This window comes from Pelodiscus sinensis, chromosome 20, assembly GCF_049634645.1.
Source record: "Pelodiscus sinensis isolate JC-2024 chromosome 20, ASM4963464v1, whole genome shotgun sequence".
In the NCBI taxonomy this organism is placed as follows: Eukaryota; Metazoa; Chordata; order Testudines; family Trionychidae; genus Pelodiscus; species Pelodiscus sinensis.
Window position 1 is genome coordinate 11,328,082 of NC_134730.1, and position 15,736 is coordinate 11,343,817.

Below are 15,736 nucleotides of genomic sequence, written 5' to 3' on the forward strand. Positions count from 1 at the left end.
TTGTAGTCCGGGCGCTCGTGCAAACTCCACCAACCGGGGACAGCTTGGCAGGGCTTCCGGCCTGTAGAACTACAACTCCCACGGACACTATGCAGCCATTGCCCCGGATTTTCTTCAGCGCGGGGCCTGATGGAAATTGCAGTTTAGCTGTTCTGGAAAGCCTAGTTCACTTCCCTGAGGTAGGGGAAAGACCTGTTAGTACATAAGGCTCATTGGGGACTTGGAAGTACTGTGTGCGAGCCAGACCAGTAACCACAGCTCAGACAAGAGAGAGTTGGTTGAAACACCACTGGTAAATGTTGACTTGACTGTATGCTAGGGATGTGAGCGTGTAATTGAATAGTTGTATAACTGCATGAGGTATCAGTTACACGACTAGTTGATAGTCCCTGGGCGTAGGGCCAGCAGCCAGTCTACTCCCGGGGAGGCTCCTGCCAGAGGCAGCAGCATAGAGTGGCAGGCGGGAGACTGTCTGCATAGGGAGCCGGTATAAAAACCAGCTCTCAGTGCAAACCAGCTCTGTCTGCCCTCCAGTGCAGCTGCCTCTGCTCCATATTGGAGCAGCCTCTGTGTGGGGAGCTTGGATTCCCCTCCCACCCCTACCCCGCAGATAGGGGCTGCTGTTGTGGATCCAGTCTCGCTCCCCTATCTCCTCCCAACCTCTGTAGGAGACAGCAAGGGAGAGCAGATGGGTGCATGGAGCTGTCACCCGTAGAGATTCGGCTTTGGCTCCTCGTGCATATCTGCTTCCATCTTCCTCACCTTTGCTGCCTCTCATACAGAGGCAGCAAAGGGGGGGGGGGGCTGGTGATGCGTGTAGTCTACAGAATTAACCAATAAGCCTAAAATTATTGGTTAATTGCGTAGTTGTCTACAAGCTGACCTCCCTACTGTATGCACCCCCACCACACCAACTAGCAAAAACATTTTCATTGAGAATAAAAATGTATAGACAGACAAAGTAAGAAAAGGCTTCTTGGGAAATTAATGGAGTTTATTTTTCAAATGTGATGCTAACAATTTGTTTTAATTTACCCCACTGATTTCCAACTGCTATAAATATTTAAATAAATAAAAAATGAAAAATATTTTGAAATAGACATCCATCTAAATGATGCAAAAATAGAATTATGTCTCATTATGGTTAAAATAGGATGTGAGAAGATATGCCATTGCCATAATATAATGTAATCTGATTTTTTCAAAACAGTAGAGACAAACTTGGTCCTTAAATATTATCCTGGAAACAGTTGACTCTTTTATCCTATAGTAAATTAAGAGAGAAAGCAACAGGGGAACGGTGGGGTCTTTTGTGTTTAGTATGGCTACGTCTACACTGGCACCCTTTTCTGGAAATGCTTAAAACGGAACAGTTTTCCGTTATAAGTATTTCCGGAAAAAGCGCATCTACATTGGCAGGATGCTTTTCCAGAAAAGCACTTTTTCCAGAAAAGCGTCCGTGCCAATGTAGACGCGCTTTTCCGCAAAAAAGCCCCAATAGTCATTTTCGTGATCAGGGCTTTTTTGCGGAAAAGAAATCTGTGCTGTCTACACTGGCCCTTTTCCGGAACAGTTTTCCGGAAAAGGACTTTTGCCCGAACAGGAGCAGCATAGTTTTTCCGGAAAAGCACTGATGATTTTGCAGTAGATCGTCAGTGCTTTTCCGGAAATTCAAGGGGCCAGTGTAGACAGCTGGCAAGTTATTCCGGAAAAGTGGCTGATTTTCTGGAATAAGTGGCCAGTGTAGACACAGCCTATGTGTTTTAGGATATGTTGCTTTTGTGAAAATCCTGGATTAGTAGGTATCGAGGATAAGGGAGTTATTTTATTTATGCAACTTAATTTTTCCCCCCTCCACTATTTTAAAAACAAAAGGCAGACACCAGCAGAATGTCCTGCAGAAGTTGATTCTTTAGTATTGTTCCCTTCTCTGTGCTTCTTGCCTTAACTCACAAGGCAGAAAAATCCAATAATAGTGAATAAATAACAGTACACTCAATTTTAAGAGAATATAGAGCAGGGGTAGGCAAATACCGGCCCATAGGTCAGATTTGGTTTTGCCAGGATTAGTTCCTAGTAGTCCCCTACCTCTATATTTACCTGTACAGCTGCAGGTCCTGGCAATCACAGGTCCTGTTGGCCATGGATTGCTGTTCCCGGCCAATGGGATCTCCCAGAAGCGGTGTCTTGGACTGTGCTGCTTCCTGCTGCTCCCAATGGTCAATAATGGTGATTGACAGCCAAAAGGGGCAGCAATTGCTGGTATTTGTGGCTGTGCAGGTAAATATACCGGCGATGGCCTGCCCTGGGATAACCCTGGTGAACTGCTGCTGTGTTACTGCCCACTCCTGATGTTGAGGATTGCATGAAGAAGCTCTCTCTTTATAGGTAACCCCAGATTCTGTATCAATGCTGGGTAATCGTGTGATTGTGCACACCTTTCATGCCTTCCAATGGAAGGTGAACCTCTCCCAAAGGACCATTACCTCAGGAACTTTGCAGAGTTTTTCCACATGTAAATTATCTTCTTCCTTGGGATGATGATGTTATCCGTTGTATGTTGAATTTTGATATCTCAGGATCGACATATAATTATCAATCCCACTGGGATATATTAGAGTTGGGGAAGAGATGGAAAGAGCACAAGGATTTATAATGAGGGGACACCTTTTATTTTAACTTGGCCACCTGGCACAGATTAAACAATGTTATTAAACATTCAGACCTCATCCACACACGGTTTTTGTATTAGTATAACTATTTTGGTAAGGTAATGTGTACACTTTAAACTTTTAGCATAATCACCCACTACAGACCTCCCCAAGAGTCAGAAATTCTCCTTTTGATCGAAAACTGTCTACACCGGAGGTAGGATGATTTAACTAGGTGCTCGGGTGCAGATTTTTCACACCCCTAACTGATGCAGTTGAGTTGACTTAACTGTGGTTTTTAAACTTGGCCTTAGGAGTGTAATTTTTTTTCTTTTTTTTACCAGGATAGATATACTGCTACAGTGCCTAGTGTGGACACAGTTATGCTGATGCAGTGTAAGGGCTCATCCTATATTTACAGGAATAAAATGAAATGTGTAAGTATCTTATAGTATAACTGTGTCTACACTTGAAGGTGTTTTATTACTTTAACTATATCAGTATAGCTGCCTAAAGTGATACAAATTTTAAATATAGACAAGACCAAATAAATAAATAAATCACAGTAAGCAGTGAGCCTGGAGAAGGAAGAAATGTTGATTATCAAATAATAACAAATCATAATGTTATTTATATACACACACCTCCACTGAAGATTAACATGCTGTGACACTAAGGGGATCTCCAAACTTTTCATGCTATTGTCTACTTTAGCAGAGCTACCTTTCCATTTGTGGTTGCATTGAATCCTGTGGTAGCTACAACATTTGTTTACAAAATAATATTAGGTGAACATTTAATCTTTTGTATCAGTGTTGTAAAGGAATTTAGCAGCTGCACACAAGGAATAATCAGCACCATGTGAATAGCCAGCTCTCTAGACCATCAGAAGTGGTTCCACATACCCTCATTTGAAAATCATTGTCTTAAACCAAACAGACTGACTTTTTCTAGATCAGTTAATCGTGACACACTCTGGGTTTCCTCTGATAGTTCTCTTCCCTCCTCCAGTAAGGAAAACCCAACATATACTCAGAATGAAAGGCAACAAAGACAAGTTGGGTTTTACCTGGTAAATTTGCTTTGTCAGCACTTCATGTTTTATTTATGTGTGTCTGAGCAGCTACATGTACTGTTGGAATTTTGCATATGTGCCTTCTAATCGCTGGATAGCTCCTCTTGAGTCCTAAACCAGAACAAAAAGCTATAAAAGTATTTATATAATTAGAGGCTTAGGCAATCATCATTATAGAGTCACAGAAAAAAATCCAGAATCAGGACATATCAACTCTTTTTAATTAACACTAACCACTGATTTATCTGCAGTGTTAATGGTGTACCATCCAGGAAAAAAATATGCAAAGGATTTTTTTCACTTGTCATCACAGTGTGTTTGATCTTCTAGGCTGTGTCTAGACTGGCCAGTTTTTCCGGAAAATCAGCCGCTTTTCTGGAAAAACTTGCCAGCTGTCTACACTGGTTGCTTGAATTTCTGCAAAAGCACTGACTTCCTACTGTAAGAAATCAGTGCTTGCGGAAAAACTATTCTGCTCCCGTTCAGGCAAAAGTCCCTTTTGTGCAAAGCTTTTGCGCAAAAGAGCCAGTGAAGACAGCTCAGATTTGTTTTCCGCAAAAAAGCCCCAATCGTGAAAATGGTGATCAGGGCTTTTTTGCGGAAAAGCGCGTCTAGATTGGCACGGATGCTTTTCTGCAGAAAGTGCTTTTGCGGAAAAGTGTCCGTGCCAATCTAGACACTCTGTTCCAAAAATGCTTTTAACGGAAAACGGAATATCATGTCAATCTAGACGCAGCCTCTAGAGTTTCTGGAAGGTTAGCATCTTCATAGTCTCTAAACACCCAATGAGTCAAATTAAAATGGGCTCCTCCTACAACACTTGTGGATGGAATATAGTGGAAATAGCTCTCTGTTCCAAAGTTTTGGTTACTTAACCTCCCTTCTTTGTTGGAAGCACAAAAAGATCACCCTTATATAAATGAATGCAAAATAAATTTTATTTATAGAGTATTATTTTGCTTTCATAAAAAGTAACTTCTATATATGCAAATCCCAAAGAACAGGAAAATTAAAGAGAGGCGGAGAGGATATATGTATGTAAACCACAGCAATCCCTATCCTGCAGCATGTGATGGATCCTGTCACATCATATTAGTACAAATCTAACTGAATTAGTGTATAACCCACATCTGTGCAGAACTTCTTATTGCATATGGCAAGAAAAGTGATTTGCAATGTTCAGCTAACCAAACTTACATTAGTGGGCTGGTGGGGTAGCTTTGGAAGTGGCTTGGTGTAATGATATGAGAGTACTCAACAAATGATTGAAGCAGATACTGGTTTACAATGTGATTAGTAGTTTTGTGACTATGTTCTCTCTCTCATCTTCCACCTGTGTCAGAGATGATAGCATCTGTCATGTGATCTGAAATGCAGCATCGTGAACTACTGTTTCTGAGGTAAGCTGAAGACTGAAAGTTCTTTTGTCTGGTTGTCAATCTGCTTTGAGACATTACCATTATCACAGAATTCTTTCCAGTATGCCTCAGAATTGAAAGAGGATGCTTTAAGGGCTTTAGGCAAATCTTAAAAAGGCTTGTGAGATTTCAGGCATGTTTACAATAGGTTCTGGAGGTCTTCATGAATTGGTAAATGCAGGGTGGCCACAGTTGAATTGTACTTGCAAACTGCATGTGTCTCTCCAGGAACTTGAGTGAGGGTAGATGTCCCAGAGTAACATCATCAAATGGGTTTGATTTTATTGTTCCAATCATAATTCTTATCATTATATTAAGTTTTGGCCCTTCATGAGCTTTGGTACTTAAGCGGCCCACCCTGCCTGTTGCACAATATTCAGTACTCAAGTTCATCAATGCTAACTTTGCTATTTGAAAGGTGTATGCATCAGCACCCTATGTTTTATCCCATGGTTTTTGGACATGGCTAGTTCTTCCTTTTATCTTTTTGTATGTCTTTACTAGATGAAACTTAAAAGTCAACCTTCTGTTCATAGTTATACCCAAGTACATTGGATTGAGCTAATTTTGGACTCATTCACAATGAAAGGTGACATTCCTAGGCAGCTTTATTGCTTAGATGAAAGACTTACCAAGGTTTTGGGGCAGTAGGGCAGAGCTTTCAGTAATGAAAGTATTCTGCCATTATCCTGAGGTTGGCACTGAGGACGTCACCATTGGTGCTGAGATCTTTGGCTTGTACTGCAAGAGCGTTCTCAGCATACGTCACTAATGTAGATGTTGAATAATGAAGGACTCAACATAATAGACCACTATTAAGGGTATTGGCTTTGTTCATCTGCCCATTCAAGAGAACATAGAATCTACAGCAAAATACAGGACTATGTAGCACTTTAAAGACTAACAAGATGGTTTATTAGATGATGAGCTTTCGTGGGCCAGACCCACTTCCTCAGATCAAGTGGGTCTGGCCCACGAAAGCTCATCATCTAATAAACCATCTTGTTAGTCTTTAAAGTGCTACATAGTCCTGTATTTTGCTTCAGCTACACCAGACTAGCATGGCTACATTTCTATTACTATAGAATCTACAGTTGTTGTATTGTGGCCAGGACTCACACAGTGCTGTGACATTAGATGATCCTTCATGCCTTGAGCCACAACCGAAATCATCATCATTGCATTGTACTCAATAGATAAATGTACCAGTGTTGTTCTGGTTTTTAGATTCCACTGGAAGCCAGCCTCAATATGATTAATAATGGTAAGGACCTGATTGCAGCAACTTTGTCCCAGTGTAAGCTGGCCTGTTCCTTTTGCAGGATGGCCTCAAAGATGAGAGTGAGATGCCCTCCTCTGATCCTCGGCTGACCCAAGAATTGCTCAGACTCTTTTAATGCTCACTCTGAATAATGTGTTCAAGTCCCCACCACCACCATCAGTATAGTGCAGCACAATAGTCCTTATCCCTATGGGTGTATCTACACTGCAGGGCTTAGCTCAATTTGCATAATTTATTTTGAGTTATGTCAATTGCATATCTTATTTCAAAATAGCTTATTTCAAAATAGGGAGTGTCCACAGAGCACTTATTTCGAAATAGAGCACTGTTCCTCCAACTTCCCTTACTCCTCATACAATGAGGGTTACAGGAATTGTAGTAAGAAGTCCTCCAGCTTTACAGTATTTTGACACTATTTAAAAATAACTGCCTGCTGTGTAGACATGGACTAAGTTATTTTGGAATAGTGCTAGTTATTTCAAAATAGTGTTGCAGTGTAGATGCATCCTTTTGAACCTTCATCAGGACCCTGGGAAAACAAGAGAGTTCTTTTCTTTGGGATCTCCTTCAATCTGGGCACAGCTAGCCCTATCCTCCCACCCAAAAAAATCATTCCTGCCTTTTATCAATATTTTAGCTGATGGACCAATTAATTATTTAACTCACCCTGCCTCCCCAACTGATTAGCTCATTCCTCCCTATTTCCTCAGTCAATCCTCACTGAAGAAACTGAAGCTTCAGGTATCACAATACTGACTTATCTGTCAAACCGCAGAACTTTGTCACTCCTCTCTATTGTGATCCTTGATAGTTCTGTGTGGCCATAGGAACTTTTCGGAAGGTGCAAAAACTGGTGCAATAGCTATTTGGATATATAATTCTTTATTTCAATTTGCAGGACATACAGATGTGATCAAGGATCAATAATAAGCAGGTAGTTTTCAATGTTCAGTTTATGCCCTATGTACAGTACATTTGAAAACATTGCCATAGTTCGTGTGAAGCATCTTGTTTGTCCTATTTAAATTCCCATTGAAGTAAGGATTGCAGATTTAGTCTATCAGTTGTTTAAAATGCAATGAAATAGTTTCACTTAGTTACATTTCTAAACAGATACAATCTTATATACTAACTAAACACATAAATTAATTTCTGACTGTTGGTGACATCACTGAAGAATTTCTGTAGCCTGAATGATACTTTGTTAATGTGAAGTATTCAGCAGTGGACCTTCCAGCAATCTACACACTATCCATCCATCTTACTGGTTGTTCCTGCCTATAATGACTCTCCCCTATCCTTTCCACAATGATTTGCATGAAAAGTATAGTGGTGGAACTAGCACCATAAACTAATTTCAGAAAAAGCTGAGGCACACTTGACCAATTTCTAAATATCCATCACATCACTGAAAAATGAAGAAAGTACAATCACCCACTGACCATATGACTCATTGACTATCAAATCTGATATGACATTCTTTGTAGGATACTATCAAGCTTGCGGAGTCCAGACAATCTGACTAAACTAATTGCAAGTCTCTACCACCATCAACAGACAGTAGTGTGAAAAGCCAGAAGTGGTTTTCCCCTGGGCAGGGTGAGAGATGAGTGTATTTTGTCCCCACGCCTCTTTAACATATATGCAGAATTTATTATGAGATTTTTACAAAGTGGAAGAAAGATCTGGGATTTCCATTGCTGGTCACCTTTTAACTAAACTCACATATGCTGATGACAACTGTATTTGCTACAACCACTGATGCAATGCAACAAATGCTGGTCTGTAAAAACAGTTTTGTGATGAATATATACTATACCTGAATGCAACAAATCAAATTGCACTTATGTAGATACAACAGACCAAACAGGATGCAAACAGATATCACAATTAACAGACCAACTGTAGAAGCAGTAGATTAATTGAGTTATCTGGAATCATATATATTCAACCAAAGTGGCTGTTGCAAAGAAATCTGAAAAAAAACTAAGGATGGCTCACTCAGCTAGGGCTTTACTTAAGAAAGTGTGGAAAAAACATGGCATCTTGAAATTTACAAAGGTGCAACTGGTAAAAAGCCTAACTTTCTCCATAGAGATATATGTATGTTAATGCTGTTAACAAGAAGAAAATTGAATTTTTTGAAATGTGGCACTGGTGAAGAATTACATATTACTGATTGTTTTGTGAACTTCACAGAATTTTTCCCAGTTATGATGTGTTCATATTTTGGGTTTTTTCTTCCTCTGCAGTTTTGTAAATACGTTGATACATTTGTTAATGTTTGGATGACATGAAGTTGAAGATAGTGCTATATAAAGTCGATAAGGAATTTTGCATCAGTAAGAAATGGAGGTGCTACCTTCAAGTCAGTGGCACAGCTATGATCACCTGCATGTCCACACAATATGCCAACATTTTTATGGCTGACCTCGAACAATGTTTCCTCGGCTTTTGTCCCGTCATACCCTTCCTCTTCTTACATTACACTGACAACAACTTCATCATATGAACCCATTGGAAGGAAACCCTTGAAGAATTCCACAGGGATTTCAGCAACTTCCACCCCACCACTAACCTTAGCTGGACGAGTCCACACAAGAGATCAACTTCCTTGACACTATAGTGCAATTAAATTATGGACACATTACCACCCCCCTATACCGGAAACCTGCTGACTGTTGTTCTTACTTACATGTCTCTAGCTTCTATCCGGGATACATCACATGATCAATTATTTAGAGCCAGGCCCTGAGATACAACTGGATTTGCTCCAATCCCACAGACCGAGACAAACACCTACAAGATCTTTATCAGGCATTCTTAAAACTTAAATACCCGCCTGGAAAAGTGATGAAACAGATTGACAGAGCCAGACAAATACTCAGGAATCTGCTTCTCGAAACAGGCCCAACAAAGAAAATAACAGAAAATCACTAGTCCTCACCTACAGCCCCCAATTTAAACCCCTCCAGCACATCATTCACCATCTACAACCTATCGTGGAAAATAATCCCTCATAATCTCAGGCCTTGGGAGACAGGCCAGATCTTGCCTACAGACAACCCCCTAATCTGAAGCAAATTCTTTGCAGGAGCCACACCACACCTCAGACACCCTGACCCAGGAACCTACCCCTGCAATAAACCCTGTTGTCAACTTTGTCCACACATCTATATAAGTGACACCATCACAGGACCTAACCACATAAACCACCACATCAGAGGCTCATACAATTGCACATCCTCTAATGTGATATATGCCATCAAGTGCCAGCAATGCCCCTCTGCTATGTATATTGGCCAAACTGAACAAAGGATATGAATATAAGCATGGCCATACTGGGTCAGACCAAAGGTCCATCTAGCCCAGTATCCTGTCTACTGACAATGGCCAATACTAGATGCCCCAGAGGGAGGGAACACAACAGGTAATCCTCACATGATCCCTCCCTTGTCACCCATTTCCAGACAAAATAGAGGCTAGGGACACCATTCCTACCCATCCTGGCTAATAGCCATTGATGGACCTAACCTCCATGTATCTATCTAGCTCTTTTTTGAAACCTGTGAAAGTCCTAGCCTTCACCACATCCTCTGGCAAGGAGTTCCACAGATTGACTCTGCGCTGAGTGAAGGAAAATTTCCTTTTGTTTGTTTTAAACCTGCTGCCTATTTCATTTGGTGATCCCTAGTTCTCATATTATGGGAATAAGTAAATAACTTTTCCTTATTCATTTTTTCCATACCGGTCAGGATTTCATAGACTTCTATCATATCCCCCCTTAGTCTCCTCTTTTCTAAGATGAAAAGTCCAAATCTTTAATCTCTCTTCATATGGGGCCCGTTCCAAACGCCTAATAATTTTTTGTTGGATTAATGGACACAAATCAGATATTAGAAATGGTAACACACAGAAACCTTTAGATGAACATTTTCACCTGCCTGGGCACTCATTAATGGATTTAAATGTAGCCATTCTTCAAAGGAATTTCACAAACCAACTACAGAGAGAGAGAATGCAGAATTTACCTTCATATGCAAATTTGACACTTCCTGGGGCTTGAACAAAGATTTGAACTGGATGGCCCATTATAAAACCTGCTTTCCTTACATTCAACACCTAGTTGACATGAAAAGCTAAGTGGGATACTTCCAGCCCACTTGATTAGCCTCATTAGCACCACCACTATAATTGACAGGTACTTTTTTTCCCCTCTCCCTTCTTTTTCTGTTATAAATTGTGAGGATTCCCCCCCCCCCCCACACACACAGTTTTTCTCCATTTAAGCTCTTCTGAAGAAGTGGATTTTGCCTACAAAAGTTCATGATACTATATATATTTTAGTCTCTAAGGATTTCACAGGATTACTCATTGTTTTTAAAGTTACAGATCAATATGGGTGCCCCTCTGAGACTAACAGGTGCATAGACCTCAGTCTTGCTAATTTATAAATAAGCTTAATTTTAAGCATATGAAGACTTTCACCAATGAATTCCTGGTCCAGCTGAAGTCAATGATCAAACTTGTATTGACTCCAATAGGGTCAAGATTGTACTAGAGTTCTGTGTGGGACTGTTTTTTAAATTCTGCTCCTGACCTGCCCCAAAATATCCACTTCCTTCTGCTCCTAGGTTTTTGTCTTACATTTTTTTTATCTTGCTCCCACCCACAAAAACTTTAGGTCCTGCAAATCCCACAAGAGAGCTAGATTCCTCCAAGTTTACTAGGGGTACATCTACACAACTACATTATTTTGAAATAAAGAACATTATTTTGAAATAACTTAGTCTGCGTCTACACAGTAGGCAGTTATTTTGAAATACTGTCAAGCTGGAGAACTTTTTACTCCTACTCTTGTAACTCTCATTATACCAGAAGTAAGGGAAGTCGGAGGAAGAGTGCTCTATTTCGAAATAAGTGTTGTGTAGATACTCCCAATTTTGAAATAAGATATTTCGAAATAAGGTATGCAATTGACGTAGCTTATTTTGAGTTAAGCTCTGTGATGCAGATGCACCCTAAAAGAATAAAACACATCTTGCTTACACAATGTAAAAATACTTTAACCTCTGTTATGATAGAGAGCAAATCTCTATCACTCAGCTTCAAGTATTAAAAGTTTTAAAGTGATTTCCCACAAGTTTTTGTGTTTTTGTTTTACAACCTATTCTGCTCTCAGCAAAGTGCATTTTATCCATTCCCATTATTATGATAGCAGATCCTGTGAGACAGGGAGGATCTCAGTCCCACTGTAGGGCTCTGGAGTGCATCTCATGACTTGAGGAGGACTGCTCATATGCTTATAGTTGTCCAAATGTGTTTCTAGAATTAGAATAGTTTCTTCTTGTATATAGCTGTATTACTACTATAGTTATATAATAATTCTTTTATTTGCATGATTTCAGATACAGTGAGCATCCATGTTACAGAGATGAATAAATACTGTAAATTATTTAACTCGTATTTTTCAGCATGTATCTGTTGTATAAAAAGCTGCTGTAGAAAATGTTAATAGTTTTGTTTATGAAATTAAGATTTTTTACAATTCCTGACAATGTGTTGTGTATGCAAATCACTGGCACACAAGGCCCTGATCCTGCAGTGAACTGCAGGAGGCCCAATTATTTAACTTTATGCCAGATGTATGTAAGTAAGATCAAGGCCTTGATGTATGAAATGTGTTGTAAAGGCCACATCTGGATGTTGCGATACTAAATGTATTTTAATGAATTTATCCACTCAGACTGTCCCCACTTAGAAAGAGCCATCCTTATTTTTCAGCCAAGTATTTATAATATTCCCTGCTCTATCTTTAAAAAACAAATTACATTGTATTTCAGTGGAATTAAAATATTTTGATTCAAAAATATCCCTGAGTTTGTCACAGATTTCAAATGTTACAATACATTATAGAAAATAAACATTAATTCGTATTTTCTAGCTGAATGAGGTTTTAGAAAATTAAATTAATTTGGTATTATTATTTAAAAGTATAAAATGAAATGTACTTTGATTAAAATATATTGAGGGATTATAGGAGCGAATATGCAGACATTAATAAAGCCTACTGCCACTACCAGCATGGTTCTATCTAGCTCCCTGTCCCCCAGCTGTCCTCCCAGCTGCGCTTAGGACATTCACGCACGCTGCTTTCCTATTGCCTTTCTATTGTGGAGCTTTGCAACAAAGGGTAGGATCCAAAGCATGTTCCATTTCATCCAATCAGAACAACAAATTCACAGATAATTCTCATTGGCTCGTTCCTGTTTCACAGTAACCAATCGGCGTGTTACTTTAACAACCAATAGGCGGTCAGGTTTGCATCCAATCAGCGCTGAGGAAATGGAGCACCGCCTTTGTGTCCTGTGACGGCACGGCGCCGGCGGAAGCTCCAGCCAATGGGAAGGTGCGCCGCTTCCAGGTATTATGAAGTCATCACGCAGCATGCCGTCCCCCGCTATAAAAGGTGGGTCCCCGGAGCGGGGAGGGCATAGTGAGGGGGATCCTTGGTTTGGTTGTGGTTCGTTCGTAGAGCGGATTATAGCAGCGGCATCCGGCGGATTTTTCGGCAAGCGGTGAGTGGCTGTCCCGCGCCGGAGAGCGATCGGCCCCTCTGGGGACAATCGGATGTGCCGACCGGCTGCTGAGCGCAGCCCCTATTGACGTCGGACGGGATTTGGGCCGGTCCGTGCCCGGCCGACTTCGCCGAGGAAGCGCAACCCCGGCCTGCTCTGATGGGCCCGCCTGCGGTCTCTGCTTCGCGACAGCAGCCGGCCTCGCAGCGCCTGGGATTCGCCGGCCGGCCGCAGGCAGAGGAGGCGACCGTGACTCACCCCTCCCGCCAAGAAGGGCCACGCTGCGGAGCGGGGGTGGGGGAGCGGTGACTCCTCCTCCCTCTCCCAGGGGAGCCCGCTGGCTGCCTGCCTGCCGCGCGGGGGAGGGAAGGCAGCCCACGGACATCTGCTGCCTGAGGCTGGCAGCGCGAGGCCCCCGCCTCTGCGTGGGAAGCTGTACCCCTGGAGGAGCCTGGTGTCGTCATGCTGGGGTGCCCAAAACGCATGGAGGGTGGGATGTACGGAGGAAGGGAGAAAGCTCAGTCAATGCGGTAGGGATCTTCCTGTGTCACACCTGCCTGTTTCAGTTCTAGGTAAGTGAGAGAAGATGGCCCGTACAAAGCAGACTGCGCGTAAATCCACTGGTGGCAAAGCTCCACGTAAACAGCTGGCTACTAAAGCAGCTCGAAAAAGCGCTCCCTCTACTGGTGGAGTCAAGAAACCACATCGTTACAGGTAAGGAAAGAACCTGGTAGATGTACTGACAAGTTGGAGAGTATATTGTAAGTTGAGATTTGCATCTGTTTTGATAGCCATGTGGACTGAAATCTTCTTGTTCCTTCTAGGCCTGGTACTGTGGCCCTTCGTGAGATTCGTCGTTATCAGAAGTCTACAGAGCTGTTGATCCGTAAGCTTCCCTTCCAGAGGTTGGTAAGGGAAATTGCCCAAGACTTCAAAACAGACTTGAGGTTCCAGAGTGCAGCTATTGGTGCACTGCAGGTATTGTACTACTACAAGTGGTTCAACTGCTGCTTTTATAACTTAGGTAGCTGGGGGAAGCACGTGTTGCTTTCTGAAGGCTGGTAACACTTTTCTTGCCTCTCTTTTTAAAACAGGAGGCAAGTGAAGCATATCTGGTGGGTCTGTTTGAAGACACAAATCTGTGTGCCATCCATGCCAAGAGAGTCACCATCATGCCCAAAGACATCCAGCTGGCTCGCAGGATACGGGGGGAGAGAGCTTAAGTGAAAGCTGGTTTTTATGGTGTTTTGTAGTAAATTCTGTAAAATACTTTGGTTTTAATTTGTGACTTTTTTTTGTAAGAAATTGTTTATAATATGTTGCATTTGTACTTAAGTCATTCCATCTTTCACTCAGGATGAATGCTAAAAGTGACTGTTCACATAAACCTCAGTGATGTGAGCCTTGTTGCTCAAGAGTGACAAGTTGCTAATATGCAGAAGGGATGGGTGATCTTTCTTGCTTCTCATGCATGTTTCTGTATGTTAATGACTTGTTGGGTAGCTAAAATTGTAAGGTACTAGAATTGATATAAATGTGTACAGGGTCCTTTTGCAATAAAACTGGTTATGACTTGATCCAAGTGTTTAACAATTGGGGCTGTTAAGTCTGACCATACATCACTGTGATAGAATGTGGACTTACAGAGGGTGAAACTACAAGTCTTAACCACAGTGTAACTTACAGTTTCCTAAAAACGTAAACCTGGCAGCTATAGAATACACTATGTGCATTTATAATAGCTATTTTATATATTGTAGTGTCAACATTTTTAAATTAAATGTTTTACATTCACATGTGAGGTGTCCTGTCATTTGGTGTCCATGGAATTAAATAGTAAGCTGGATAAAGTGTTCTGAAGGAGTGAGTTTAAGTCTCTGTCCCTAATAGTTGTAGGATATTACTTAGAAATGTTCTTACTCTAGCTTAATATCTTGTATGATCAGTGAGCTGAATCAGGGAAAATATGAGCTTTTTGTCTTTTGGGCTACTTTGTGAAGGTTGTGTTTAAGCAGTAGTTGGTATTGTCTAGAATGGCAGGTGCAGGGCTTGGTTCTGGTTCCTTAAATCACAGTAGCAATTTTTTTTATGGAGGAGAGTGAGAGGCTTGAGATACTCACCTTCAAGAATCATTGATCTACACTAATCTCCCTTCCCCAAAATCAAAGCACATCTTTTTAAACAGGTTGTAGTAAAGGGCTTTAACAGTTTGACTTAATGACTAAGCTATGACCATTAGGCTATTGGTGGTCTAGAAAAGCATGGTCTTAACTCCCTTCCCTTCTGAAATCACTATCCAAATGTCTTCCTTGGCACTTTTAAGGAACAAAAAGCAGGAGATCAGTTGGAACAGTGAGGTGTCTAATTTGGGAGGCCCTTAGTTGATAGTCCATGAAGTTTTAGGTGCTTTTGAAAATTTTAAACTTACTCATAGCTGTAACTTGAGTTAAATGGAGAAAGTTCAAGATGGAATAAAATCCCCCTTGTCTCAACTTCTTGTTTCACTCTTAATGTTTTAGTTTTTTTTCTTGGAAAAAAATTCTCTTGAACTACTTCTTCCATGCAGAAGCAAGAAAAGTCTTGCTCATAAAATAGCTGCAGGCTCAATTAACCCCACTCCCACACTACTCTTAACAGCTTTTCTGTAACTCTAGTGATGGATTACTTTGTCCTTTGAGCTGTTAGGGAGGGAGGGCTTTTTGTTAATCTGTTAGGTGTTTGCATCAATACTA

The 15,736-nt window shown here is 41.1% G+C and overlaps 2 protein-coding genes and 1 long non-coding RNA gene across 4 annotated transcripts in view; 2 read left to right on the top strand and 1 right to left on the bottom strand.

The window, feature by feature from the left end:
* Positions 1-40: 40 nt before the first annotated feature.
* LOC102446174 (uncharacterized) lies at positions 41-11,128 on the top strand. 2 transcript variants are annotated; one of them, XR_003086829.2, is made up of 4 exons: positions 41-179; positions 2,996-3,088; positions 5,069-5,126; positions 7,325-11,128. It is a non-coding gene; the product is annotated as an uncharacterized LOC102446174 (long non-coding RNA). The 2 variants fall into 2 exon arrangements; XR_012896808.1 differs by having other exon boundaries at positions 8,679-11,128.
* LOC102446731 (uncharacterized) overlaps positions 3,715-15,736 on the bottom strand; it is a 36,236-nt gene continuing 24,214 nt past the window's right edge. The window contains exon 16 of the mRNA XM_025178110.2: positions 3,715-3,837. Within this exon, the coding sequence (XP_025033895.1) occupies positions 3,746-3,837 (92 nt within the window). The 3' untranslated portion in view covers positions 3,715-3,745. The remainder of the gene's footprint in view (positions 3,838-15,736) is intronic.
* H3-3B (H3.3 histone B) lies at positions 12,864-14,800 on the top strand. The gene is made up of 4 exons (XM_075903651.1): positions 12,864-13,004; positions 13,571-13,718; positions 13,829-13,982; positions 14,099-14,800. Exons 2-4 carry the CDS (start codon positions 13,591-13,593, stop codon positions 14,225-14,227), a joined length of 411 nt encoding a protein of 136 aa, XP_075759766.1. The 5' UTR covers positions 12,864-13,004; positions 13,571-13,590; the 3' UTR covers positions 14,228-14,800.

Coding starts and splice junctions, on each gene's coding strand:
- H3-3B (XM_075903651.1), top strand. CDS start 13,591: ATGGCCCGTACAAAGCAGACTGCGCGTAAATCCACTGGTGGCAAAGCT. Junction 13,719..13,828: donor AAGAAACCACATCGTTACAG/GTAAGGAAAGAA, acceptor TGTTCCTTCTAG/GCCTGGTACTGTGGCCCTTC. Junction 13,983..14,098: donor CAGCTATTGGTGCACTGCAG/GTATTGTACTAC, acceptor TTTTTAAAACAG/GAGGCAAGTGAAGCATATCT.